This window comes from Mobula birostris, chromosome 25, assembly GCF_030028105.1.
Source record: "Mobula birostris isolate sMobBir1 chromosome 25, sMobBir1.hap1, whole genome shotgun sequence".
In the NCBI taxonomy this organism is placed as follows: Eukaryota; Metazoa; Chordata; class Chondrichthyes; order Myliobatiformes; family Myliobatidae; genus Mobula; species Mobula birostris.
The window spans coordinates 44,007,167-44,034,168 of record NC_092394.1 but is presented as its reverse complement, the minus strand read 5'-3'; the positions used below and the strand labels follow the sequence as shown (position 1 = coordinate 44,034,168).

General features: G+C 43.5%; 1 protein-coding gene across 5 annotated transcripts in view; it reads right to left on the bottom strand.

Annotated features, from left to right (window-relative positions):
- Window positions 1–27,002, bottom strand: part of clip2 (CAP-GLY domain containing linker protein 2) — a 167,161-nt gene that overhangs the window by 135,374 nt on the left and 4,785 nt on the right. For all 5 annotated transcript variants that reach the window (XM_072243338.1, XM_072243339.1, XM_072243337.1 and 2 more), the window contains one exon: window positions 26,651–26,872. In XM_072243338.1, coding sequence (XP_072099439.1) covers window positions 26,651–26,753 — 103 coding nt within the window. In that variant the 5' untranslated portion in view covers window positions 26,754–26,872. The remainder of the gene's footprint in view (window positions 1–26,650; window positions 26,873–27,002) is intronic.

The following is a 27,002-nucleotide window of genomic DNA, read 5'->3' as shown; positions in this document are numbered from 1 at the left end:
AAATGTAATGCCTTCCCTTCTCTTAAATTTCTGCAGCCAGCCTGCTGAATATTCACAATTACCTTTAATTTTCAGTTTGTCATGATAGATCTTTGCTTGTTTCATGATCAGCATACTGTTAAGCAGCATACATTCACTACAACGCTGACGAATGTGTATCTTTCAATACACATCCGAGATCTTCCTTTTTCAGCTTTATGCATTATTTTTCCATTTTTCATTAACTTCTGTTCATCACATATGTGAGGCCACTTCTCAGAGATGTCTGTAGTGTGCAGAGACTTGTGTATCGTCTGGGAACCTTCCCAGCACCTTGTGGAATTTTCCATTTGTAATGTCATATCAGCGTTGAAAGGAATTTTGGAATTTGGAATTAAGGATAAGAAACTGCATTGTAAAAGAAGAACCATGTCATATGTGCTGAAACCCCCCAGTAGAAGTGGTAAAGAAACAGGAATAGAGAAGGGTACTACCCATCACAGTGAATGGCACCTATCATGTTGGAAACAAGGTATGTAAGGCCTTCCAGCTCTGCAAAGATTATAACTTGGACCTTAACAGATCCACGAATGATGAAGAATAGCTTCTGCCTCCATCTCATGATTTGTATACCACATTGGCAAGAAAACAGTTCTTCACCATGTTAGTTCCATCCCTTGCCTATGTCCAGCTCAACATTAACGAAGAAGGCCAACACTATCTCACAATTAATACCCACAAGATTTGTCCTTCATTACCAAGTATGGAGTGAAATTCTCACCTAAAATATTCCAAGCAATTATGAATAAGACGCTGCATTGCCTCTGTCAACATTCAGAGGTGGTGCCCATTTGCAGACTCGAAGCGTCCCAAAGACTTCATCCACCTAATATCAAGCTTTAAAAAAGAACTGTGTCTTTCCACACGAAGCGACTTATTTAGGTCAGTGAGTGGATATGAACGTGCTACAGGCAGTACGAGAAAGCTGAGGTCATTGTCAGAGCCAGAAAGCCTCAGCACACCACAGAGCTCCTGGTGATACTTCTCGGGTGTGGTCCAGAACTGCGGCAGAGTCCTACCAAGCTTCCTGCTGGTCCCACTTCATCTATTGAAGAGGAAGGATGGGTAAGACCCCTGATCTGTTAAAAAGAAGCCTCGGAAGTGAATGATTTTATTGCAATGGAATACCGCACCAACCATGTTAAAACCTTTTTGAAATATTTATAACTCTCAGACTGAGGAAGTGATCAGCCATGCCATGGACCACCGAAGCTCAAAACCTAAACATCAGGTATACTTATCAAAAGCAGAAAACCACTGTATTCGGGTAGAGGCGTTGGCAAATACACTTGGAGATGCAACATTTTACCAGCTTCTGTGGGGAAGGCAGCTCGCAGCAGTTCTGGAGCACAAACTTCTGTTGACCATTCCCAGCCTGCAATGTGCTATCCCTACAGCAGCATCAAGGAAGCAGAGCTGAGCTACCTTAGTCTCACAATAAAACTGCATTTTGTACGGAGCATCCAAGAAAATGCGTGGCTATCTAGACTACCTTATTAAGAAGCCACAACAAGAACAAACAGGAATTGATACTCTACAGGCAGAAGGAGACTGTCCTGTAATACCAGTGATCCTGTTGGTGAGGGACCGATTCAGATGCCGATCTCAATGTCAAACAGAAAATTCACTGAAGTTATTTCATAGCAGATGCTCTAAACTATTTACCATTCAAGGTTGCATTAAATGGGGACACAGAGCAGAGTCACCAGAGAATGGAAAAATAAAAACACGGAAGAACGAAGGCCTAAAATCTCTCAGGAGCAGGTCTCACACAACATGAGTCCCCATACCGAGGTACCCACAATGCTATTCTGCAATGCGCCCAGGTGGTTCTTGTGCCAGATGCTCCTGCACACTGTACACTTCCTTGTACTCATCTGCCATCGGCAATGAGGGGGTTCCCAGCAGACACCTCTTTACCTGGGGGATCCATCCCATTTTTCATTTGAAACTGTTACACAGAGCAGTTTCATGTAACAGATTCTTAAGTGGGTTCATGGGCTCCCCAGCTGCGTCATTTCTGAAGCCGGGTGGATATGGTGTATGTATGGAGTATGAGAGGTCACAGCCTCTATTTGAGTATCTGAGGGAGCTACTCCTCAAGTTTTGGCTGCACTTCTGCCCCTTTGGTCACCTAGTGTGTAAGGGGGTGGGAGGTTCAGCTGGGGAATCTCCTGGTCTGTTTACTCCTGGGCCTTTCCAAATTGGCCATTCGTGGAACTACATGGCAAGCGGTTTAAGATTCTACCCAAGCCGATTGCCTGCCCCTCTTCCATGGCTATGTCTATTCCTATGTGTCCTGCAGAAGCAGCATGTGGTGTCCACAGGTACAAAGGGAGATTTCCAGGACGGTGGGTACCTCAGGAGTTCATCTGTGTTCTGGATGAAGGTGACCACTTTATAATTAGAAACTGTAAATCTTGTGTATCATGAAGTACTGCATTATTGTTAAAGCATGACTTTGTAATCGCTGAATAAACCTCCTTTGAAAAAAAGGGAGTAAGAGCAGAATTCTGACACCGACCATGAAGAAGGAGGCTGAAGGTTTTGCCTATTGGCTCAGCCTAACAAAGACCTGGAAAACCAAGTGAGTAAGTGTACCCTCCTGAAGCATACTCCAGGTGTAGGCATGGCCTACAGGATCATTCCAGCAGTTTCAGATAGACTGTGGTGAAGATGGTGTGGATAAACTTTGAGCATTAATCAACAGCCATTCAAAGTGAAGTTTGGACAGGTACATGGATGGTGGGGATATGGAGGGCTATGGTTCCAATGTAGATCGATGGGAGTAGGCAGTATGAAAGGAATCAGCATGGACAAGATGGGCTGAAGGGACCATTTCTGTGCCGCACTTTTCGATGACCATGACTCACAGGATGCATAAGAGTTAAAATTCTTCTTTGGCACACCATTTCCAGGAGAACTCGTACAATGGCCCATGGTTTAGAACATTTTCAATTTGAACTCTATGATTAACAATGCAGCTGTTCAGTTCTCTTCACAAAATGGAGAAATGGTGAGTACTAAATTAAGCATTGAAGAAACAATTTATAGAAGATCATTTGAATTAAATAATGAAATGTAAACCTGCAGCATTTTGCCTGAGTTATGGAATAATACCAGCACAGGCAGTGAAAGTGCTGACGCACAGGGGACTTGGGATATGGTTGACTATTGCACTTAACCCCAAATAGATTGGAGCTGAGAAGGTTGGATTTTGGGGAATTAGAGGAAGTGTAGAATTCTTTTTTAAAAAAGCCTGAACGTTGGTAAGGAATTTGTAAAAGTCAATGTGATTGAAGATGTTGCTGAGATGAATCTTGTCACTGTTCATGAACCAACAACACAGACTCCACGTTATGAGAGTTAAAATGGGGCCACATGACTGAGTCCAATCAATATCTGGTCAAGTTGTAAATTTAACAAAAGTAATAGCCGTGCCACTGCAAAGGCCAGAGTGTGAGAGCTTGTAACTTCAGATTAAGTTTGTAAATGTTAAATTGGTTCATATTTTCTAATTTTATATTTAAAGGAGAGCAACAGAAGTATGTATAATATTGTCTTTGAGAAATAATTGTTGCGTTAAGGTGAGCACTCTCTTTAAGGATTGTGTTGCAACATTTGAAAGTTGAAAGGCCCTTACACCTTGTTTGAGGTCAGATGTTTCAGTCTGAGCATTGCTGTGTTGCTAGTGGTTCGGAATACATTCCAAAAACATCTCCATCCCAAAAGGACAGCTGTTGATCGTGAAATCCACTACTCTGCACTGAACACTGGCTTGCCAGCTAAAATGTATTTAAGCAGAAAAGCCCAGAACAGCTGCTCACAGTACAATGAGCACTGAAATAGCTTCACTTTTACAACACACACTACCAAAAAGCATGAGAGTACCTCCAGTGATAAAATGATATTTAAGGTCTGAGATCACTGAGCTCAAGGTCATGGGCTATTACCATGGCAACAGAGTACACTCATTAAAAGCACAGTGCCTCTCAGAAAAACAGCAAAAAAAAAAGCAGTCTTTTATCAAGCAAAGGCTTCCTCATCACAGAGCTATTCATTTTTTTTAAAATGGAGGCTTAGTGATCGAGCAGCCAGGTGGCCATCACCCGGGTCTTGGGTTCTGCCTCCCTCATGGGCACAGGTCGTGGGCAAAGTGTGACGTTTACTGATCTGGCTGTCATTATATGGGACCACATTCCCGGTGGGAACCAGTTCCCCCATGGTCCACAGGAAAAAAATTAAAATACTTGCAGAGTCTCAGGCAGTAAGGATAGGCCACCAGGTCCTCCTTAAAGCTTTCAGTTCTCCAGTCACTGCCGTTGCAACAGAGATGTAAAAGGATCAGAAGCTTAAGGGATCAAGATCAAATAGAAATCTGGCTCATGCTGCTTTAAGGATTGGAGAAGGGATGCCTTACGTAGGCATATTTTTGGTGGTTGATTAAAAAAATGATTTTGGTAGGAGGCAGTTGACATGAAAGGTCAAAGGTTACAAGATTGCACAGTGCAATGGAACTTACAGATGTGCCCTGAGAGCCAGCTTAGATTCAATGGACCAAATGGCCTCCTGTAGCTGAAGCAAGTATGAGAAAGTAAAGCCAAGCTAACTAGCTATCTTCACTTCCTTCTGGACAATTCTATGCATGTCAAGAGGAAGGAGAGGTAAGAGAGTTGGAGGGGTTTAGGAGCAGAATTCCAGAGTCCAGTAAGTGGAAGGCAGTGGTGGAGGAAATTTAAACTGGAGAAGTTTAGATGGTCAGAATTAAAGAAATGCAGATATCTGGGAAGGTTGTAAGGATGGAAAGGGAAGGGCACATATATTTCACAGAAAACGAAGATAACAAGCTTTTTCTCTTTCTGGTAAGCACATTAACCCCCACCTGCTGTTCCCTACTCTGATCTTTTATCTCTCCTCACCTGCCTATTGCTTACCCCTGGGTCCCCTCCTCCTTCCCTTTCTCCTATGGTCCACTTGCTTCTCCTATCAGATTCCTTATTCTCCAGCCCTTGACCTTCCCCACCCACCTAGCTTCACCTATCACCTTCCAGCTAGCCTTCTTACCCTCCCCTCAAAACTTTTCATGCTGGCATCCTCCCCCTTCCTTCTCAGTCCCGAAGATGGGTCTCGGCCCGAAACGTCCACTCACTATTCATTTCCATAGATGCTGCCTGGCCTGCTGAGATCCTCCAGCATTTTGTGTGTGTTGCCAAGAATCCTAAAGACATGGTGTGACATCACTGGGAGCTGAAACAGGTTGGTGAGCTCAGCAAGACGGGATACAGCAGGTAGATGTGGTGAATTGCCACTGGTATGTAGCTGAGTGGGGGAGCTGATGGCAACATAGGGAGGATAAAGATATACATGAGTGCTTATTGATCAGCACAGATTCAGTAAACAAAAAAAGCCTTTTGTATTTGCCTATTACTGTCTCTGCCTTGCCTTGGCCTATGTAGGTTAAACAAAGCTGGGTATATCAATGCTTAATCAGGCAGAGTTCTGGAGACCTGCTGGGTTTAAAACTCCCAGTTGTACTACAATTGAGCAACCACAGGTATGACTGTGTGATAGATAGTTTTATAATAGAGAGGTAGTCTCAAAATGCACAAGCACTCCGCCCGAACATACTGTAGCAAGGATTATATTGTACAAGTGAATTAAATAAGTTCAGATTGTTATCTGTTTATTATTTTAAGCTATTTCAGAATCTAAAGCTTCTGTTTAAGCTTCACCCAGGTCATGTCTTGTTCTCGTAGCTACCATCAGGAAGCAGGTACAGGAGCCTGAAGGCACACACTCAACTATTCAGAGACGGCTTCTTCCCCTCTGCCATTCAATTTTTGAATGGACAATGAACTCATGAACACTACCTCACTACCCCTCCCCCCGGGCTTCGCCTATCACCTTGTGTTTCTTCCCCCCCCCCACCCGCCCCAGCTTCTAACTCTGACTCCTCGCCCTTTTTGTTTCAGTCCTGACGAAGGGTCTCAGCCCGAAGCATCGACTGTTTACTATTTTCCATAGATGCTGCCCGGCCTGCTGAGTTTCTCCAGTATTTTTTGTGTGTTGTTACCTCACTACTTTATTATTTTTATTTTTGTATTACTTATTTAGTTTATTATATATATGCACGCACACACTTATTGTAGTTCACATTTTTTTTCTATTATTATGTATTATATTGTACTGCTGCCGCATAGACAACTAATTTCACAACATATGCCGGTAATATTAAACCTGACTCTAATTCTGAAGATATTTTTGGCAAGTCAATGGACTGGTACAATTAGTACTTGACCATATGTAATACTGAACCAGTGGGCAGAGCAACCGAGCCAAATGGGAGTGTCTTGACACGACTGTACTGTACACTGTAACTCTCTCTGTGGGAGCCTGAGTGGTCACTGCAGAAAAGGGATTGGAAGGACACGAACAAAACCACAGCTGAAAGCGCTTTTACCATCAATACTCCTGCCAGGTTGCCATGGAGACAGAGAAAGGGGGTGTTGGAATTCCACACACAATCCCCATTCAGTAACTGCGTGGATTTAGTGCTGAAGACTTGAGTCAGCAGAACGGTGACTGCTCTGATGGGAGCCCAGAGCTCAGTTTCCTCACAAGTACCCAGCTGATTATGTGCTCAGGCCTATCCTCTCGAGCTTAGTCCTTCGGACACGCCATCGCCATTAATACATTTCAAAGTCAAAGTAAATTTATTATCAAAGTACCATACACTACCTTGAGATTAATTTTCTCACAAGCATTTTCAGGAAAATAAAGAAATACAATGGAATTATTGAAAGCAGTGAGTAAACTAAAACTGACAAATAACCAATGAGCAAAAGAAAGACGAATTGTGGAAATAAAACAAATACTGAGAACATAGAGTCCTTGAAATGAGTCTGCAGGTTGTGGAATCAGTTAAAAGTTGAGGTGAGTGAAGTTATCCACATTTGTTTCAGAAGCCTGATGGTTGTGGGATGATAATTCTTCCTGAACCTGCTGGTATGCGACCTTAGGCTCCTGTACTTCCTGCCTGACGGTGGAAGCGAGAAGACAGCATGGCGTGGATAGTGGGGGTCCTTGATGATTCTTCTGTGGTGGCACTCTTTGTAAATTGCTCAATAGCGATAAGAGCTTTGCTTGTGATGGACTAGGCTGTAGTCACCATTTCTGCGGGCTTACTTCCTGTCCCAAAGGAATTCCTGTCATGGTTTATTATCACTGACTCATATGGTGTGAATACTGTTATTTACAGCAGCAGTATGTACAAAGACCTGTGTGCAGTCCAGGTGTTTCAATTGACTTTAGTACAAATACACTTGTATCTGGAAAGTCCAACTGATGGTGAGTCAGTATCCTGGCAACAACTACACCATGAAGACAAAAGAACACTCCAAGCAGCCCCATGAAAAGGTTATTGAAAAGCACAAGTCAGGAAATGGATACAAGAAAACTTTCAAGTCACTGAATATCCCTTGGTCTACAGTTACATCCATTATCAAGAAATGGAAAGAATATGGCCCAGCTGTAAATCTGCCTAGAGCAAGCCATTCTCAAAACCTGAGTGAACATGGAAGAAGGGGACTAGTGAGGGAGGCCATCAAGAGGTCTACGACAACTCTGGAGGAGTTACAAACTTCAGCAGCTGAGATAGCAGAGATGTTGCCTGGGTGTTTCATCAGTCACAGCTTTATGGGACAGTGGCAAAGAGAAAGCCACTGTTGTAAAAAGCCCACATGAAATCTCAGCTAGAGTTTGCCAGAAGGCATGTGGGAGACTCTGAAATCAGCTGGAAGAAGTTCTATGGTTTGATGAAAACAAAATTGAGGTTTTTGGCCATCAGACTAAACGCTATGTTTGGAGTAAGCCAAACACCACATATCGTCAAAAGCACACGATCCCCACCGTGAAGCATGGTGGTGGCTGCATCATGCTGTGGGGATGCTTCACTGCAGCAGGCCCTGGAAGTCTTGTAAAGGTAGGGGGTAAAATGAATGCAGCAAAATGCATGGAAATCCTGGAGGAAAACCTGATGCAGTCTGCAAGAGAACTGCGACCTGGGAGAAGATTTGACTTCCAGGAAGACAATGACCCCAAGCATAAAGCCTAAGCTACACAGGGATGGCCTAAAATCAACAAAGTTAATGTCCAGGAGTGGGGAAGGGGTGGCTGTAAGCTATGGATCAAGGCCTGGATTCAGAGAACAAGGTAAGTGTGGATAAGGCGTAGTTGTATCCAGCAGATACATCAAAGCTAGGAGCGGATCAGGAGGTAGGCCTGGCTTAAAGATTAGGGTCGGCGGGTGGGGAAGCAGAGACTGGTAAATGACTGGAGATCAGGGCTGGGATTGGCACCTGGACCTAGATAGGAGCATGGGTTGAGGGATCAAAAATAATGGATTTGGTGCCTTGGTGATTGGTGATGATATAGTGACCCCAATCCATTACTAAGGTATTAAAACCTAACTCTCCTGGGAGTGTTCAACTATAGTCCTAGGACAAGTTGGTGTAACTTCAGTAGAATTGGAGAGAATGTGCATCATAGATGGAGGCCATTCAGCCCATCCTGTCTATGCTGGTCACAGAAAAGCGCTCCACCCTTATCCATTCTCCCAGTAGCAGTCTGTGTGAAGCCCTGCAGTTAATGGCGCTTCACATACACGTCCAAGTACAGTTCAAATGTGATGAGGCTTTCTGCCTTGACCATCTTCTCAGAGAATAAGTTCCAGCCTCCTTTCCCTTCTAACACCTCTTCCAACTGCTCTGATATTAATCTCTCTGACTCTTAAGGGGAACAGATCCTTCCTCTAAGTCATCCATTATCCCTTGTACACCACAATCAAGTCTTCCTTCAACCTTCTCTGGTCCAAGGAAAGCAATCTTGGCCTCAATTTTTGTACTCTCGTAATATTCTCATAAACCCCTTCCCTTGTGAAACCGGCACAGGCATGCTCAATGACTCTCTCCAGGAACGCCAGGTCCAATTTTCAGAATGGCATGAAAACCATTGGGAAACTTCCAATCATGTGGATGCAGGAACCAAACTGGAGTTCTGTAATCCAGTATCCAGGCGAATAAACTTGTCTGGAACCAAGGCGGTACAGACTCAATAGATTGCTTCCTGGGATGACAGGGTTATGTGATAAGGAGAGATGGAATAAGATTGATCTTCGCTGATTGAACTTCATAAAAACAAGAGATGATTCCAGGGTGTAGGTTTCTCAGCTGGAGTAAGGGGTCCAGGACAAGGGACCAGCCATTTTCGACCCAGTAGTTAGTTACATCACTAGCGTTTAGGGAAGCAATGAAGGTCCTCCACCTCTGTCTGCATAGAAGGATTCTTCATTGCTGTTGACCAGTCAGGATTGTTAGCCCTGAGCTGAACCCCTGAAGCTGGAGGACCACTGGACCACTCTTAGTTTGGCCCACACCCTTTGACCTGTTTGGCATGGCTGACCCTACCAACAGCCCAAGCTTAAAAGCCCTGGCTCCAGTCAACATTGCTCTCTGGGTCACTGAGGTAAGCAAGCCTTCCAAACCCTAAGACAAGACTGCAGAGCTCTGAGAGGATTTTGGACTCAGCTGAGGAGCAAATTCTTACTGCCCAAGGATTGCAACCCTTTGGAATTCTCTCCCATAGAGTGCTGAACTTGATTTTTGAACAATAAGGAAAATCATTCACTTTCCTCTTCTCCTTAGTTCCTTGAACCTCTGCAATCTATTCCTTCTTATAAATATCTACCACCTCCTTTTTAAGTTTACCAGATACCACTATAAGGGGGCTAATTGGAAATAGCCACTGAGACCCACAGCACATCCTCAGGGTGCGGAAGAATCCAGAGAACCCAACCAAAACTTGTGTCACAAACAAGAGAAAATCTGCAGATGCTGGAAATCCAAGTAACACTCACAAAATGCTGGAGGAACCCAGCAGGCCAGGCAGCATCTATGGAAAAGAGTACAGTCACGTTTCGGGCCGAGACCCTTCAGCAGGTCTCTTTGCGTGGTCATGGTGAAAACAAGCAAGCTCCACTCAGATAACTCTCAGTATAAGGATCAAAACTGGGGCCTCTAGGGCCACAAGATTATCTTATCAGCAACTATTTAACAGAATTTAGCAGTTAAAGCTCAAGTAAAAATAGCATAATGCTCAGCTGATCCTGTTTTAAAGATACGAACACTCTTGACCTTGTGGTGAATGTAAAATAGGTTTATTGGTTGATCATCAGTCACTAAGAATTTTACCATGGTATCCTGCTAATTAAAAACACTTGGCAAACCCAGGAGTATTTAGTCACTTGCAGGAATAGTCAGGAACATAGAGGCCAAGAATGTTTACAGTCAAATGATAAATAGAATAATGGAAAACAACACCTTCTGCCAGATCTCTGGTTGTGCCATGACTACTGACCTCCCCGTGAGGCAGCAGATGTAGAAATTACAACTTTATGCGTTAAATGACAGCTCAACAGTAGAAGTATCAACCATCAAAGTATGGTTTCAATCAATTATATAAAATAAAAATTAAACGGCATCTTTTGCATCATCTGATTGGAGATGATAATTTGCTTAAGTGCCCACCTTAAGAAAGGCCATCACACAGTCCTAGTATTTTCTTACCGCTTGCAGAGGAGAGGTAAGCAGTCACGGACAAAGACCATTTTGGCACCTGGAAGTCCAAAGAAACATTGGATGCTGCTGGATCAGCTCAGAGGGAGGGTAGGCCTTCTTCTGCGTCGAAGCACGGGAAGGAGAGAGTCTGGCTAAAGGCAGGGCCAGGTAAGTGGTGCATCAGAAGGGTGTGCAGTGGGCAGGGTTACCTGTCAGCAATTGGTGATGGCTGGGCAGGGGGCAATACTAGTCAGGTAAGGGGATTAGTGTCTGGGAGTTCTTGGGTAATCATTAGTTAGAGAGGATGGTTGGGTGATCAGTGGCTGGGAGGATAGGTGGCTGATCGGGTGATCGTCAGGTGGGTGGTTCGTTGAGTGATCAATAGATGAATAGGGCAGGCAAATGGTGGGAGGTAGAACAGTTCAGCAGTCAGTGGGTGGAGGGGTAGGTTGGACAATGGGCGAGAAGGGAGGATGATTGGGTGATTGGGTGATGCAGGGGTAGAAGTCAATGAGGAACTGGAGGTGTCCCCAGGGTAGGTTAACCAGCTACTCTCACCACAGGGGATGTTGAAAGCCAAACCTTAAACACAATGAGCGGAAACATTCCGAGCCGAGATACAAGCTAGCCTGCTTCTCATTCACAATTAAACCACAGGCAAATCGAGGAGGATCTAGGGAGAGATTCCTTTCCTCGCAATCTCATGGGATGTCATCAGTGACTTTGACTGAAATTACTTCTGGCATGGATACCGGGCAGGAGATCCGGCAAATGGAGAATGAGTTCTACGAAAGATAAGCATAAAAATATTCCAGCAGTTAGGAGAGGAGGGGAGGTTGAAGATGGGGCAGTCTCCTCATGGGGCCAAGGGATTGAGGAGTAAGGTAACCCCTGAATATATTAAGCCAAAGCCCCTAGTTGTGGATCCCTCTGCTAAGGAAAAATTGTTGCTTCCTGTTTGTTCTGTCTAGATACCTCAAGTCTCATTTCAGCCTCCGTTCTAATCTTCAGTCACAGGCTAATTTTGTAAACTACCTCTGGACCCTCCTCGATCTCTTCGCGCAGTGCTGACTAGAACTATATGTCATACAGTAGATGTGGCCTGGTCCTATAAAGGACATTAACACATGTGCTGTTTTAACCAACTTATTTACCTTCAAAGTTCAAACTTCAAAGTAAATTTATTGTCGAGGTTGAGATTCATTTTCCTGTGGGCATACACAATAAACCCAGTAACCATAATAGAATCAATGAAAGTCTGCACCAGCTGGGCAGACAACCAGTGTGCAAATGGCAACAAACTGCTCATACAAAAATAAAGTAATAATAATAACAACAATAAATAAGTAATAAATATCGAGAACATGAGATGAAGAGTCCTTCAAAGTGAGTTCATAGGCTGTGGGAACAGTTCGGTGATAGGACAGGTGAAGTTGAGTGAAGTTATCCTTTTAAGTTCAAGTGTCTCATGGTTGATGGGTGATAACTGTCCCTGAACATGGTGGTGTGAGTCCTTAGGTTCCTGTACCTTCTTCCTGATGGCAGCAGCAAGAAGAGAGCGTGACCTGTGCGGTGGGATCTCTGATTCCCTGATGATGGATGCTGCTTCTTCGTGTAGATGTGCTCAGTGGTGGGGAGGGCTTTACCTGTGATGGACTCAGCGATATCCACTAGTTTTTGTAGGGTTTTCCATTCAAGGGCATTGGAGTTTCCATACCAGGATGTGATACAGCCAGTCAATATACTCTCCACCACATATCTATAGAAGTTTGTCAAAGTTTTAGATGTCATGCTGAATCTTTGCAAACTCCTACGGAAGTAGAGGCGCTATGGTGCTTTCTTCGTAATTGCACATACGTGCTGGGCCCAGCACAGGTTCCCTGAAATGATAACACCAAAGAATTTAAGGTTGCTGACCCTCTCCACCTCTGATTCCCCCACAGAGGACTGGCTCATGGTCCTCTGGTTTCCTCCTCCTGAAGTCAATAACCATCTCCTTGGTCCTGCTGACATTGAATAAGAGGTTGTTGTGGCACCACTCAGCCAGATTTTCGATCTCCCTCCTATATGCTGATTCATCAGCATCTTTGATTCGGCGAACAAAATGGTGTCATTAGCAAACTTAAAATGACACTGTAGCTGTGCTTAACTACACGGTCATAAGTGGGGGTTAAACACACAGCTTTGTGGTGTGCCTGTGCTGCTAAAGATCATGGAGGAACTGTTGTTGCCAATCTGAGCTGACTGGGGTCTGCGATTGAGGGAATCGAGGATCCAATTGCACAAGGGGGTACTGAGGCCAAGGTCTTGAAGCTTACTGATTAGTTTCGAGGAGATGATGGTATTGAATGCTGAGCTGTAGCTGATAAAGAGCACACTGATGTATGCATCTTTGCTGTCTAAACGTTCCAGGGTTGAGTGAGGAGCCAAAGAAATGGCATCTGCTGGGGACCTGTTGTGCTGGTAGGCAAACTGGAGCAGATCCAAGTAACTTCTCAGGCAGGAGATAGGTTTCATCATCAACCTCTCAAAACACATCATCACTTTGGATTTAATTGCTACTGGACGATAGTCATTGAGGCAGGTTACCATGTTCTTCTTAGGCACTGTTACAAATGAAACCTGCTTGAAACAGGTGGGTACCTCAGACTGCCAAAGCAAGAGGTTAAAGATTTGAGTGAACACTCCAGCCAGTTGGTTAGCACAGGTATTCAGTATGTGGCCAGGTACTCCATCTGGGCTGGATGCTTTCCATGGATTCACCCTCCTGAAGACCGCTCGCACATCCGCTTCAGAGACTGAAATCACACGATCGTCGGGGGCTGTGGGAGTTCATGATGGTTTAGTGAACACCGAAGGTATTGAGCTCATCTGGAAGCAAAGCCCTGTCGCAAGGTTTAACTTTATAGCAATTTCAAGTCCTGCCACAACTGTCAAGCATCTGTCACTGTTTCATGTTTAGTCTGGAATTGCCACTTTGCCCGTGAGATGGGACCTGGACTTCTTGTAACGTTCTTGATTACCAGACTTGAATGCCTCTGATCTGGCCCTCAGCAAACTGTGGACCTCATAATTCATCCAGGATTTCTCGTTGAGGAAGACGCTGAATGACTTTGTGGGAATACACTCGTCTACAACTGTTTATATAAAATCCGTGACAGCCATGGTGTATCCGCCGATTTGAAGCAATTCCATTGCCGCCACTCTGCCTCTCTGCTGCCCTTACCTCTGGAGCCTTGCTTTTTAGCCTCTGCCTGTACGTAGGTAGTAGAAGGGCAGCCAAATGAGCAGATTTCCCAAAATATGGTCTGGCCATGAAATAGTGGGCATTCCTCATCTTAGTATAACAGTGGTCTAGTGTGTTGGGACAGGTGTTACAGGGTACTTGCTGATGGTAATTGGGCAGGGATTTCTTCAAACAAGCCTGGTTGAAATCCCTGACTATGAAATTAAATACATCAGGATGGACTGTTTCTTGCTTGGTCACGGCATCATGCAGTATCTGAAGTGCTTGATTATAGTCAGCCGCTGGTGGTATGTAAACTGCAGATTATCCTGGACAATTGAGATTTTGCAGATGTACAAATTCCCTTTATTGCTTCACAACACTGAATCTCCTCATCAGTTCTTACATATTCCCTTGCTTTGTAGCACCTCCTCAAAATTTTCTGGATTAAGTTCCACTTGCTATATTTCTGATCAATTGTCCAGGCTGTTCAAATCTTCCAACAGTCTAAAGCCTTCCTCTTCAATGCCAATCAGACAAATTTTTGTCATGGTCAGACTGATGGTAATTGGGCAGAAATTTCTTCGAACAAGCCTGAGTGAAATTCCCAACTATAATATGAAATGCATCGGGATCGACTGTTTCTTATTTGGTGATGGCATCATTTGAGTCTGAATCATTAATATATTTTACATAAAGAAAAGGACTGTGCACATCTTTGTCGAATTCTGTTGCTAGAGACCTTCCAGTTTCACCCATCACCCTAAACCTTAAGAACATTCTACAGGGGCACAATTGAGAGCATCTCTGCCTGGGATGGGAACTGTACTTCCCCCAATCGCAGGACTCCACAGAGAGTGGTGCGGACAGCCCAGCACATCTGTAGATGTGAACTTCCCACCATTCAGGACATTTACAAAGACAGGTGTGTAAAAAGGGCCTGGAGGATCATTGGGGACCCGAGTCACCCCAACCACAAACTGTTCCAGCTGCTACCTTCCGGGAAAGGGTACCGCAGCATTAAAGCCAGAACCAACAGGCTCTGGGACAGCTTCTTCCACCAGGCCATCAGAGTGATTAATTCATGCTGCCACAACTGTATTTCTATGTTATATTGACTGTCCTATTGTACATACTATTTATTATAAATTACTATAAATTGCACATTGCACATTTAGAAGGAGACGTAACGTAAAGATTTTTCTCCTCATGTATATGAAGGATATAAGTAATCAAGTTAATTTAAATTCACATTCCAAGTGTCCTTCTTCCTCCCACTGAGCTGGTGTCGGATGCAATTTGCCACTCTTCCTTGGATTCCTGGCCTTTTACACTTCTGACCAGCATGTAATGTGCAATTTTGCCAAAACCCTAGATAAAATCGATAAAATGTGCTGTTCCTACATTGGCCCTTCTTGTTGCACCTTCAGCAAGTTCAAGTGGAAGGCATTTGGTACGCTTGTCTTCATAGGCCAAGGTACTGAATATTAGAGTTGAGACATCACGTTACAGCTGTACAAAACTTTGGTTAGGCCCTACTTGGAGTATTACGTACAATTCTAGTCACCACACTACAGGAAGGATGTGGCAGCAATAGAAAGAGTACAGAAGAGAATCATCAGGACATTGCCTGGAGTTATAAGGAGAGATTGGTTAGGCTTAGATTGTTCTCACTGGAGCACAGGAGGTTGAAGAGTGACCTCAAGAAGATTTGTAAGATTATGAGGGGCATAGATAGGGCAGATGGTCAACCTTTTCCCAAGGTCAGAGGAGTCTGAAACCTGGGGGCATGGGTTTAAGGTGAGAGGGAAGAAATTTAAAAGAGATAGGAAGTGTTTTTCACACAGAGGGTAGTGGGTATACGTAAGGGGCTACCAAGGAAGGGGGTTGAGACAAAATTAATTACAATATTTAAAAGGCATTTTGATAGGCACTAGGATAGGAAAAGAGTAATGGGATAAAGACCTTACATAAGCAAATAGGATTACCACACATACAAATTCGGCTCCAGCTCTGTGACTCCACCATTTTAGACCTTGGAAAACACCTCAGAATCTGTCTACTTCTTTTCCTACAATGGAAACCCCGTAAACCATAAGATAACATTGCCTTTTGACACTGTGTTTATTTTGATTTGGCATATCACTGTGCTCTGTAGACTTGGAGTTTTGATATCTTCTGGATTACGAGGAAGAGTTTATTAGACAATAACTGGAATGCTAAATTGCGAAATACTGGCACTCTGAACACTGAAGAAAATGGGCCAGAGAAACAAAAATAAAACTGGGAAACCAGTCCAAGATAAAGAAAATACAGATACGACATTCTAAACAAAAGCCAACTGGCAGTCACATGCTTGCAAACTAACATGAGGTAATTAGCAAAGAAAAATATGACAAGAGCATTGCAGCGATTGAGGGTTCATAAAGTCAACTTTCAATTTCTCCACTAATGAAGGGTCTCAGAAAACCAGCAGCATATATCCTTCTTTTTAATCCTTTCTTGGCCTCATCCCAAATGCTCTTCCAGCCTTCCAACCTTCAAGTCATTTGGATATTTCAAGCTTTGAAACTATGTTCATCTCTTACCTCACTCACACCTCCTTAGCCATAAAGATACCCAGGGCATTCATCCCTAAATCACTCTACCTCTTCGTTGCACCATAAAGCCTACGCCTTTGAACAACTTTCTGGGCCCTCTGTTCCCCCTCTAAGTTCTCCTCACGTGACGGTGTTAACATTTTTTTTGATAACATTCCTGTGAAGCACCTCAGGATGTATTGTTAACGTTGCTCTATAAATTCGTTACTGTTGGTCATTATAACAGTCATTACTCTGTGGAAACTTCATGAACACTTGAATTGCTGGTAATAAATTATGGTGTTCCACATTTGAGAGTTCTGCTGCCACACTCAATGATTCCGGAACAGCTTCTTCCCCTCTGCCACCCGATTCCTAAATGGACATCGAACCTGTGAACACTACCTCACTTTTTTAATATATATTATTTCTGTTTTTGCATGAATTTAAATCTATCAATTTACATATACTGTAATTCATTTACTTTTTTTTCTTCTTCTATATTATGTATTGTATTGAACTACTGCTGCGTGTGGGCCTCTACGGCCACAACAGACGCTGCTCTAACACAGACTGAAGCGAGACTTTCCAGGCGCAGATCCGTGGTCTCGCGAGACTAATGGATGCCACCACCACTGCTGCTAATAAACCTGATTCTGATTTGAGCCCATTTAAGATAGAATGAATAGATCATGTTAAACCTGCCATTTGCACTCTGTTCTCATTCTCCAGAACCAATCTCTTTACTACAATATCATTCAGTTGGCCACAGTCTAAAGAGGCATTTTAGGAGACATCAGGATCACATCAGTGCTCTTCTATTCCAAAGGCATTGGGATATTTTTGTATTTTACTAATTCATCCAGTTTAGAGATAACCACTTTCTTCCTTGGGTAACATATTGTTTGTTGCCCACAAGCTGCATGAGAGAGAAACCCAAGGCAATACTGGGTGATTAGAGAAGAGAACAAGAGTGACTTGTTTTTGGTTCATTAATTGTCCGTGGCATGGGTAAAGGGCTTCTGTTCAGTGATTCTTTCTGAGTCTTTCAAGCCCATAATAGTTACAGACACAGGCTGGAACATGAATCAAAAAGCAAGTGTAGCAGAAATGAATGTGGCCCTGTTTTAGTCTGAATGATAAGTGTACTCCCCTCAAAACCCCTTTCTCTGTCAATTTAATGGAGGTCATAGCCCACTTACTTTGCGAAAGTCAGATCTGAACAAAAAATTAACTGCAAGAATTATTGTCTTCATTCAATCCTGGTATTCTGATTTCAGACCATGGCTGAACTGAACTCCAGGCCTCAGATACTGTACATGACCATTGGTCTGGATTGATTTAGTTAGAAACTTCCTGCTTCTCCATTACAACAGCTGCACTTTCAGCCCTAAACCAGAACAAACAGCTGCCTACTAGATAAGGTATCACAACCATCTCACCAATATTATCAGACGACAAGTTTCCCAAGGCCGGACTACTAAAGGGGAAGTATATGGAAAAGCAGAAATCCAGCATTTGAAAGGACTGTTTACTTCATGCTGTTCTTAACATTAATTAAATTACAGAATCAAATGAGCTGGCTCTGGATCAAGGCACAGTTTACAGTTTGTAAGGTATTTCATGTAAAATGGCAAGAATTGAAAAGGAGATTATAAACTTAGAGGGAGCTTTTATCTGTTTCTGCCTTCTAAGGGAAGTCCTATCATCCTGGACCCCTTTATAAAAAGGGCCTTTATGAGAAATGTGTTTGGGCAGCATCTGTGTGATAGGTAAAATAAAATATTTAAAATTAATTAAACTCTAAAATGGGTACAAAAATGGAATTTTACATATTTTTCAAATAAAGCCTTAAAAGAAAGTTGAATTTCTTGACATATAAAGTTTTTTAAAAGTATTTTACAGTGGTGGTGTGAAACGTTTATCGGTTATAAGTTCTGTTATACACGATAATGTCAGAAGGTTTTTGCAATATATATATAGGAAAAAGGGAGGATTGAAGGTTTTGTGGATTGTAATCACTCTCAAGTTGATGTGATCCAGGGAATCAAAGTGACTGGCCAAGGATTCCTGAACTTTTATATTGAGCAAGTGAAGATTACCAACAAATCCTTCCATAAAGTAGATAATCCAGAGAGTAAGGCATGGATATGTTCTGGAGATTTTAATAACTTAAGGCCAAAAATAGATTCCAATTTCACAACATATATCAGTGACAATAATCCTGATTCTGATAAGTCAGTATCAGCTGTCTCCAAAAATTCCAAATTATGATTTAATGTACCTCATAAACACAAGGGGTCCTGCAGTGCTGGAAATCCAGAGAAACACATATAAAATTCTGCAGGAACTCAACTGGTCAAGTAGCATCTATGGAAAGGAATAAGCAGTCAATGTTTCAGGCCGAAATGAAGGGTCTCAGCCCAGAACGTCAACTGTTTGTTCCTTTTCATAGATGCTGCCTGACCTGCTGTGTTCCTCCAACATTTTGTGTGTGTTTCACTGTGCCTCAGTTCTATGTACCTGAAACATTACCTTTGATACTCTTTGATTAAATGACCAACTGATGTCGGCCTTCTCCCACCAACCACAGACTTCCAGAGAGGAAATTTTGAAATTTCTATTATCGATTTTTTTAAAAGGTGTTTTTTTACTTACCTTCCAGATTACGTATAAAAAATTAAGAAGCATAGCCTTTTGATTTCTCCATATCAAAGAAAAGACAATTCCTTGGTACTCATCTACTAAGTGCATTGAGAACTTTAAGCACCTAGTTCAGACCATTGTTCAATATTATAATTCATTATGGTTTTGCCTCTAAGGTTGTGAGAACGTGATATGGGATAACTTCCCATCCCAGAGTATATTTAATGATTGGGTTAATTATTGGTGTGACACTTAAGGGGAAGGAAACTACTGACCCAATGAAGGAAGCTCTGAACGTTGCCAGAGATGGAGGACCTTCACTGCTGCCCTAAACACCAGTGGTGTAATGGGCAGGAGAAGGAGGAATTAAGGGGAAGCTCAGTAAGCATGAGGGAAGAACAGAGTAAAAGGATGTGTCGATGAGGTACGTATGATGTTTAAAGAGAGAAAAGGAGGAAGACGTAAAGGAAGAAAGACTTTATAATAGCGAAACTCTACAGAATATACTATTTAAGAAAGTTCCCCATTAGACATCTAGAGCAAAAGCAAACTGCTAGAGGAACCAATAGGTCAGGCAGCCTCCGAGAAGCAAGGGGAAGGTCTACGTTTTGGGTTGTAATCCTGGAATTGACCTTGGGTTAATGTGGGAGGTGGGGAAGAGGTATGATTCCTCAGGATTTCCCAGCCTGCGTTACAGCCTCTGTAGTTCTGAAGCCTGGACACTGCTGTAGAAAGTTCAGTAGTCAATTTGTACACAGAAAGTCCCCACCATCTGCAAATACAATGTGTTTGCAGAACCTGTTTCAAGAATAAATATTAGCCAGAACTCTGGAGTTAATTCCCCCTTTGTCCTTAGAAATAATGCTTGGGGGAGAAAAAAAAAACAGGCACTGGCCCTTTTTAACTTCCCATCTCAGAGTAGGCACTTCCTCAGTGGAGGTCAGTTTCGACTTCCAATAGCCTCTTGCTGAGGCTCCACCCAGAACACCATGATTACCGTACCTTATGATGTTGGTCACAGTTAAACGCTTTCAAAAAAAAAATACAGGCATCATAGTAGTCGGTCGCATTAAAGCTTTGTTGGAGACAGAGTTGCTAATTGCAACCCAGTCTTCCTCCTGCAGGATCTTCACAATCCATCCTCCAGTGCCACAGCAGCTGATTGTAGTTAGAGATTAGTTTTAGGGGACGTTATACGGAAACAGTAAGCTGGGTTAAACACAACCTGGACTCGCAGTGCCACAGTAGATAATTACAGTTAGAGATTAGTTTAGGGGACGTCTTATGGAAACGGTAAGCTGGGATGAACAGGAAAACCTCACGAATTTACTTTTTGGAAACCCCATTTCAAAGATTTGAGGTTATCATTCCGATGCCAGTCCTGGAATAAAGCTGCAGAAAGAGGCAAAGTGTACCCCCCCCCCCCCCAAACTAGTGCTCTGCCACTGGGGAGTTTAGCCACCAAGCTACAGAGTGAACATGAGATCAAGTACACTTCAACCCATTTTGGAATCATGCTGTTCAACATGACTCAGCATGTTTATACAGAAGTGAATTAACTGGGAATATCTCAATATTGTCCATGAACTTGGCAAGAAAGTGACCTAAGTGTGCAAATCTGATAACTGCTGCTGATTTATACAGACTACAGATCAAAAGGAATCCTGCATAAATTATTGGACTTGCTAAAAATACTTTCTCATCAAGTCAGAGGATTTATTGTTCTATGGAATGAGCACCAATCTGCAATGCACAGTGTGTCAAGACTCATTGTTGTTAAGTAAGCACTGGGTCTAGAAGTTCTGGTTCTGAGTATGATGCATGGAAGACCTCCACTCAAAAGCTCAGCAACTAACCAGGAGCTACATGTTTTCGGCACTGAATGAGGCCTGGTTCAGGGTCTGGCTAGGCTAGGGGTTGCAAAGCAGGGACTGGCAGATTCGAAGAAGACCGTAGGATTGGAGATGTGGAGGGGCGGTTGAGATGAATAGCAACTAGAACCAGTTGTTTCATTGATACAGAAAACCTGGGACAGGTGAGGGCAGCAGATCAGATATGGGGTGAGATCTCAGAGCCAAGTGATGGTGGGTCTGGGGGTGGGGTGGGGGGGAACAGGCTGGACATCAGGATGTGGGAGAGAAATCAATGCAATGTTGTGTGGGACCCAGAGGGCGAAGTTGAATTAATTCACTGCTCGGCAGATGCTCCAGTTGTCCCAAGAGTGTCTGTGGACACTCAGTCCCAGAACAAGAGTCCAAGTTACCCCACAACTCTCTGAAGGGTCACTCACACAGACAATGGCATGAACCTCTGTGACGGGACACTGAAATCAGGTCAGGGCCACAAGGGTGATACCTGGCCACGGCAGCCTGGCCAGGTTTCTGGAGTGTCATGGAAAAGGTCATCACATCTTAATCCAGAGACAAAAAAAAATCTTCAGTTGCATAGCCAAAAACAAGAGGAATTTTACACAACTGAATTTCTGGACAAGGTTCATCCAAAAGTTATTGAACCTGCTGACAGCCTAGAGAGTTTCCTTGTTATTTCTGTGGGACTGTGAATGAGGAGTGCGAGGACAGGAAAGGTGAGGCACACTTACTGATTTTAAAATATTATTATATAAACAGATACATGTTAAAGTGTGACTCCAGCTGTTTCTACAAGGAAAAAGAGCTGCTGACTGTGGAAGATAATGGAGTCCCCTAGATCCTCATACTGTGGGCACGTGGCCAAGTGGTTAAGGCATTGGACTAGTGACCTGAAGGTCATGAGTTCGAGCCCCAGCCGAGGGAATGTGTTGTGTCCTTGAGCAAGGCACTTAATCACACATTGTTCTGCGATGACACCGGTGCCAAGCTGTATGGGTCCTAACACCCTTCCCTTGGACAATATCGGTGGCGTGGAGAGGGGAGACTCGCAGCATGGGCAACTGCTGGCCTTCCATACAACCTTGCCCAGGCCTGCGCCCTGGAGAGTGAAGACTTTCCAGGCGCAGATCCATGGTCTCGCAAAACTAACGGATGCCTTTAGATCCTCATAATGACTGCCATTCTTACGATTGATAACTTGTATTTATGTCAGCATTGCCACAGGAATCATGATAACTCCATATGAACAAAACGTACAATGGTCTGCTCACAAACAAGAGAAAATCTGCAGACGCTGGAAACACAAGCAACACACACAAAATGCTGGAGGAACTCAGCAGGCCAGGCCTGCCAAAGGGTTTTGGCCCAAAATGTCGACCATACTCTTTTCCTGGCCTGCTGAGCATTTTGTGTGTATTACTATGGTCTGACTGAGTATCCCTTTGGGGAGTCTCATTTTTTGATGTGATACTGGCCATGTTTACACATCTGGCTTTCGTACGAGTTACGATTGTGAGATCCAGTCTTGGTGCAGTCCACCACGTCATTCATCAAAATTTTAAAAAACTCCCAGACACTCTTCCACTGAAGCAAACGGGAAGGAAGTTCTACTTCGTGCCTCAGAGACTCTACAGCTATGGCCTGATGCATTACGAGTTGGAGCGCACCCCTCCTCCCTCTCATAACACATCTCAGCTTCTCACATTCTTTGCTTTAAGCCGGCTCGGCTCAGCTCTCAATACTGCCCAATAATTCAGTGATTTTAGTATAACAGAAGACAAAGAAAATCTTGCACCTCAATGCCAACCTACCATGGACATGGTATCTAGTTGTTTGTGAACCATGGGCAGAAGTCAAGCAATTGCAATGGTAACGAGCAAAATGATAGGCTCATTGAAATTTACTGTACAAAGCAGGCCCTTCAGCCCATTGTGTCCATGGTATCTATAAAGGCTGTTACTTCCCATTTCTTAGTGTGAGTGCTTTAGATTACAATCCAACTGGTGCTCATCCAAGCCATTGTGATGAGGGCTTCTGCCTCTCTCATTGTTTCAGACAGCAAGTTCCAAATTCCAACACTCTCTCAGCTCCCCTCTAATCCTACTACGTAATCTCATAAATCTACACCCTTTCCATTAAAATCCTCCTGCAAAGGAAATAGGTATTTTCAATTTCCCAAAATTGAACACCATGTGATTAAAACTCCCTTACCCTCCCATGTAAAGAAAGCAACACCAACCTGGCCAATCTTTTCTCAAGACAATAATTATCCAACTCTGGTAGCTTTCCCATAGTTCTGCCCTGGTCTCTCTCTGCTGGTAACACATCTCTCCGGTCCCAAAGCGATTTCTGGCCGGTTACTGTAGTCACTATTGTCAAGGGGAAGTCAATTTGCACACAGAAAGCTTCCAAAAACAAGAATGTGATAGTTTTAGTGAAGAAAGGTCTCAGCCCAAAATGTCGATTGTTTACTCTTTTCCATAGATGCTGCCTGACCTGCTGTGTCCCTCCAGCATCTGCAGGTTTTCCTGTCTTTGAGATTTGCATGGTCTTAGTGATGTAAGTTGAGAGATATGTACTGACTAGAGCAGTGGAGACAAATCTCTTTTTCTTGAATATTGCTGAGGGATGCTGCACACCGGCTTGTGAGGACAATAGTGACTCATCTGAAAGGCACTAGCTCTGTCAGCGCAGCACCTTATCAAGGCAGGACCACCTGCTTAAGTACCTGGAGGGGATTTGAACTTAGTTTTCTGAATGTGGAACTAGTCTGGCTAAACCCAGCCAAACTACAGCCGGTAGGCTGTTCAAGCTTACCTGCTGCCTGCTTACAAAGTTCTTTCTCATCTCGAGTGCAGCACCCAGGTGCACTTTTCTGCTGGGAAACCAGCTCATAAGTGAGACCCAAAGAAATGCGTTCTTTTTCTACCTCATTTGGAGTATCATGAGAAATCCTGGGTGCATTTGGAATGTAGCGAACAACTTGGTGCCCCGTTCTTAAGGAGCAATATGCTGAACCTAGAGAAGATCCAGAGCAGGTTCACAAGAATGACCCTGGGAATGAAAGGCTTAACCAATGAGGAGCCCATTTAATGTCTCTGGGCTTGTACTTGATGGAGTTCAGAAGGACAAAGGAGATTGAGGTCTTATTGAAACCTACTGTATACTGATAGGTCTGGATGGAGTGGATATGGAGATGACGTTTCCACTAGTAGGATCCAAGGTCACACTCTCAGATAATGGGATGTCCTTTTAAAACGGAGATGAGGAGGAATTTCTTGGAGGGTGTTCCTGCTTATCTACTACAACCTGCCTGATACTGAAGGGGCTGACGATGCGATGGAGCTGCATATTGACAATGCAACCTGATATGAAAGGGCAGCATGCAGACGAGAAATCAGAGGGTCATTGAAGGACACCAGAAGTAGCCTGGAATAAGTCTGGCAGCTGATTCTCTTTCTATAAATGACAGGTAAGAGTTGGAAAGATAATGGAAGAAGATGGTCAACCAAATCAAAGGCTTCAGGCAAACTGAGAAAGATGAAAACCATAGTTATAGTCACCTTGAATGTCATATTTGAGATTAATAGAAACCTTTATACTGGGGTAAACATATTGATCCAAAATTTCATAATTAAACATACTACAGGTAGAGTATTTCTTATCCGATATTCTGGAATTATTTTTAAGCCCATCACAAATGGAAAATTTCACAAGGTGCAGGGAGGGTTCCAGGTGACGTGCAGGTCCTCTGTGCACTACAGGCAGCTCTGAGAAGTGACCTCACATATGTAATGAACAGAAGTTAATGAAAAATAGAAAAATGATGCATAAAGCTGAAAAAGGAAGATCTTGATTTTGTATTGAAAGAGTGGATTCAACAGCGTCGGTGTGAACAGATTCTGCTGAATGATATGCGGATCATGAAACAAGCAAAGACCTATCACAACAAACTGAAAATTAAAGGTAATTGTGAATATTCAGCAGGCTGGTTGAAGAAATTTAAGAAGAGACATGTCATTAATTTTTTAAAGGTTTGTGGTGATAAAGCATCTGCTGATCACGAAGCAACAGAGAAATTCATTGATGGGTTTGCCAAGATTGACACTGATGAAAATCTAACACACTGAATGGCTGCATCAGTATGTGAGTGTGATGAACAAGTGCAAGACAAATACTGTTTACCCTCAGCAGAGTCAGAAATGATAGTGATCCCAAGCTATTTCATTGTATATTCCAAAATCCAAAATTGGAAACATTTCCAATGTCAAAGATTTTGGATAAGAGGTACTCAACCTGTATTAAAACCTGTCATATTTTCATAAATGTAATTGTATATAAATTTTAATCATTTTTAATTTGCTTTTGAAGGGCGGCACAATCCTGATCACAGGTCGGGGGTTCCTGACCTAGGGTCCATGAATCCTTTGCTTCATAGTGTTGGTCCATGGTTGGGAACCCCTGCCTCATATACTGTCTGTGTGGAGTTTGCACATTCTTTCTATGACCCTGTGGGTTTCCTCCAAATTCACTAGTCTCTTCCCATAATCTCAAAGGTTATGGGGAGAAGGCAAGAGAATGGGGTTGAGAAGGATAATAAATCAGCCATGATCGAATGGCACAGCAGACTCGATGGGCTGAATGGCCTAACTCTAATCCTATGTCTTATGGTTAATCAGCCCTTTGTGTGTAGGCTCTGGGGATAATAAAGCATTGGATTAGTGTAGCTGGATGGTTGATGGCTAGTGTGGACTAGATGGACTGAAGGGCCTTTTTCCTCCATGACTCTATGTGAACTTTCTCCACGCCGGTCAGCTCAGAGCCATCTCCCTTGACAAATGCCTGGGGGCGCCCACACAAGACAGGAGTGAATTTGGTGGGCTGACAAGGAGATTGACGCAAGTGGTGAGCAGGGACATTGCGGACCAATATTCCAGGAGGGAGGGGGTGACAGTATGTGCAGTGGTTCAGGTAAGTCCCGCAAGAGAAATAAACCTTTTGTTCGTTATTAATCTATATCATTCCACTGAAATTCTGCATCCCTATGAATCCTGGTGCCGAATCCAAATTTCAAGCAGTTAATTTAGTCAATTTTACAAGCATTTCATTGTATGAAATCTGCCCGTCATCCAGTGCCAGGCGGAACACCCCACCTGCAGGTTGACTGGGGGGGGGGGGTGTCAGGGCTCTTTACCTTGTGTTCTCAAACGATATCGTAAACAAAGGAAACAGTGATTAGGAAATTACAAAATTGTCACTGCATGCTCAGGTTAGTTCAGCTGCTGATAACAACACTAGCTGGTATTCACAGTGCATCTCGAACAGAGCAAAACCTCCGAAGTCAGCATCATTAAACAACATCTGATACTCAGCTGATCATGATAGGCAAGTTAATCTCAGTATTAGCTGGGGTGCTCAGGTGACAGACACAGTCCCATCTCCATGCTCAACGTGAATTGTGCATTTGTAGGCGTCAGATTTGACGCAAGACGGGTGCGGGGTGCGGGGTGCGGGGAACAAGCAAACAAAGAATTTGTGTGAAGGCGCTTTGCGTAACTCCGAGCCCACCGAGAGAAACACAATCGCCCTCTTATGCTTCAAAGCTAGCCACTGGTACCATTCGTTTCTGTCAAGGGCAGCGACTCCTAAAGCATGATGCTTAATACTCTGATCTCTCACCTTCTTTGGGACCGGCTGCCGCTGCAGTACCTCGGCCCATTGGACTGGAGTGCTTGTTGACCCGTCCGGGGGCTTTTAGCCCACTTGGCTTCAGCAGGCTCATTTCAGTCGCGTCTCGGTCTCTCTCCTGCAGGCAATGCTCGTTCTCTAGGAGGACTGGGGCTCGTCTCTGGCTGCTTCACGCATCTCTCCCGCTCGTCACTCCCCTCATCCTTACAGGACCTAATTGTTGAGAGATAGCGAGACAGAGAGAGAGAGAGAGAAATAATATGCATCACGGCCACAGTAACCAACTGACCCCACTGGAGAAGACGGCGGGAGCCCACCGAATCTCCGACGCGCGATCTGTTTT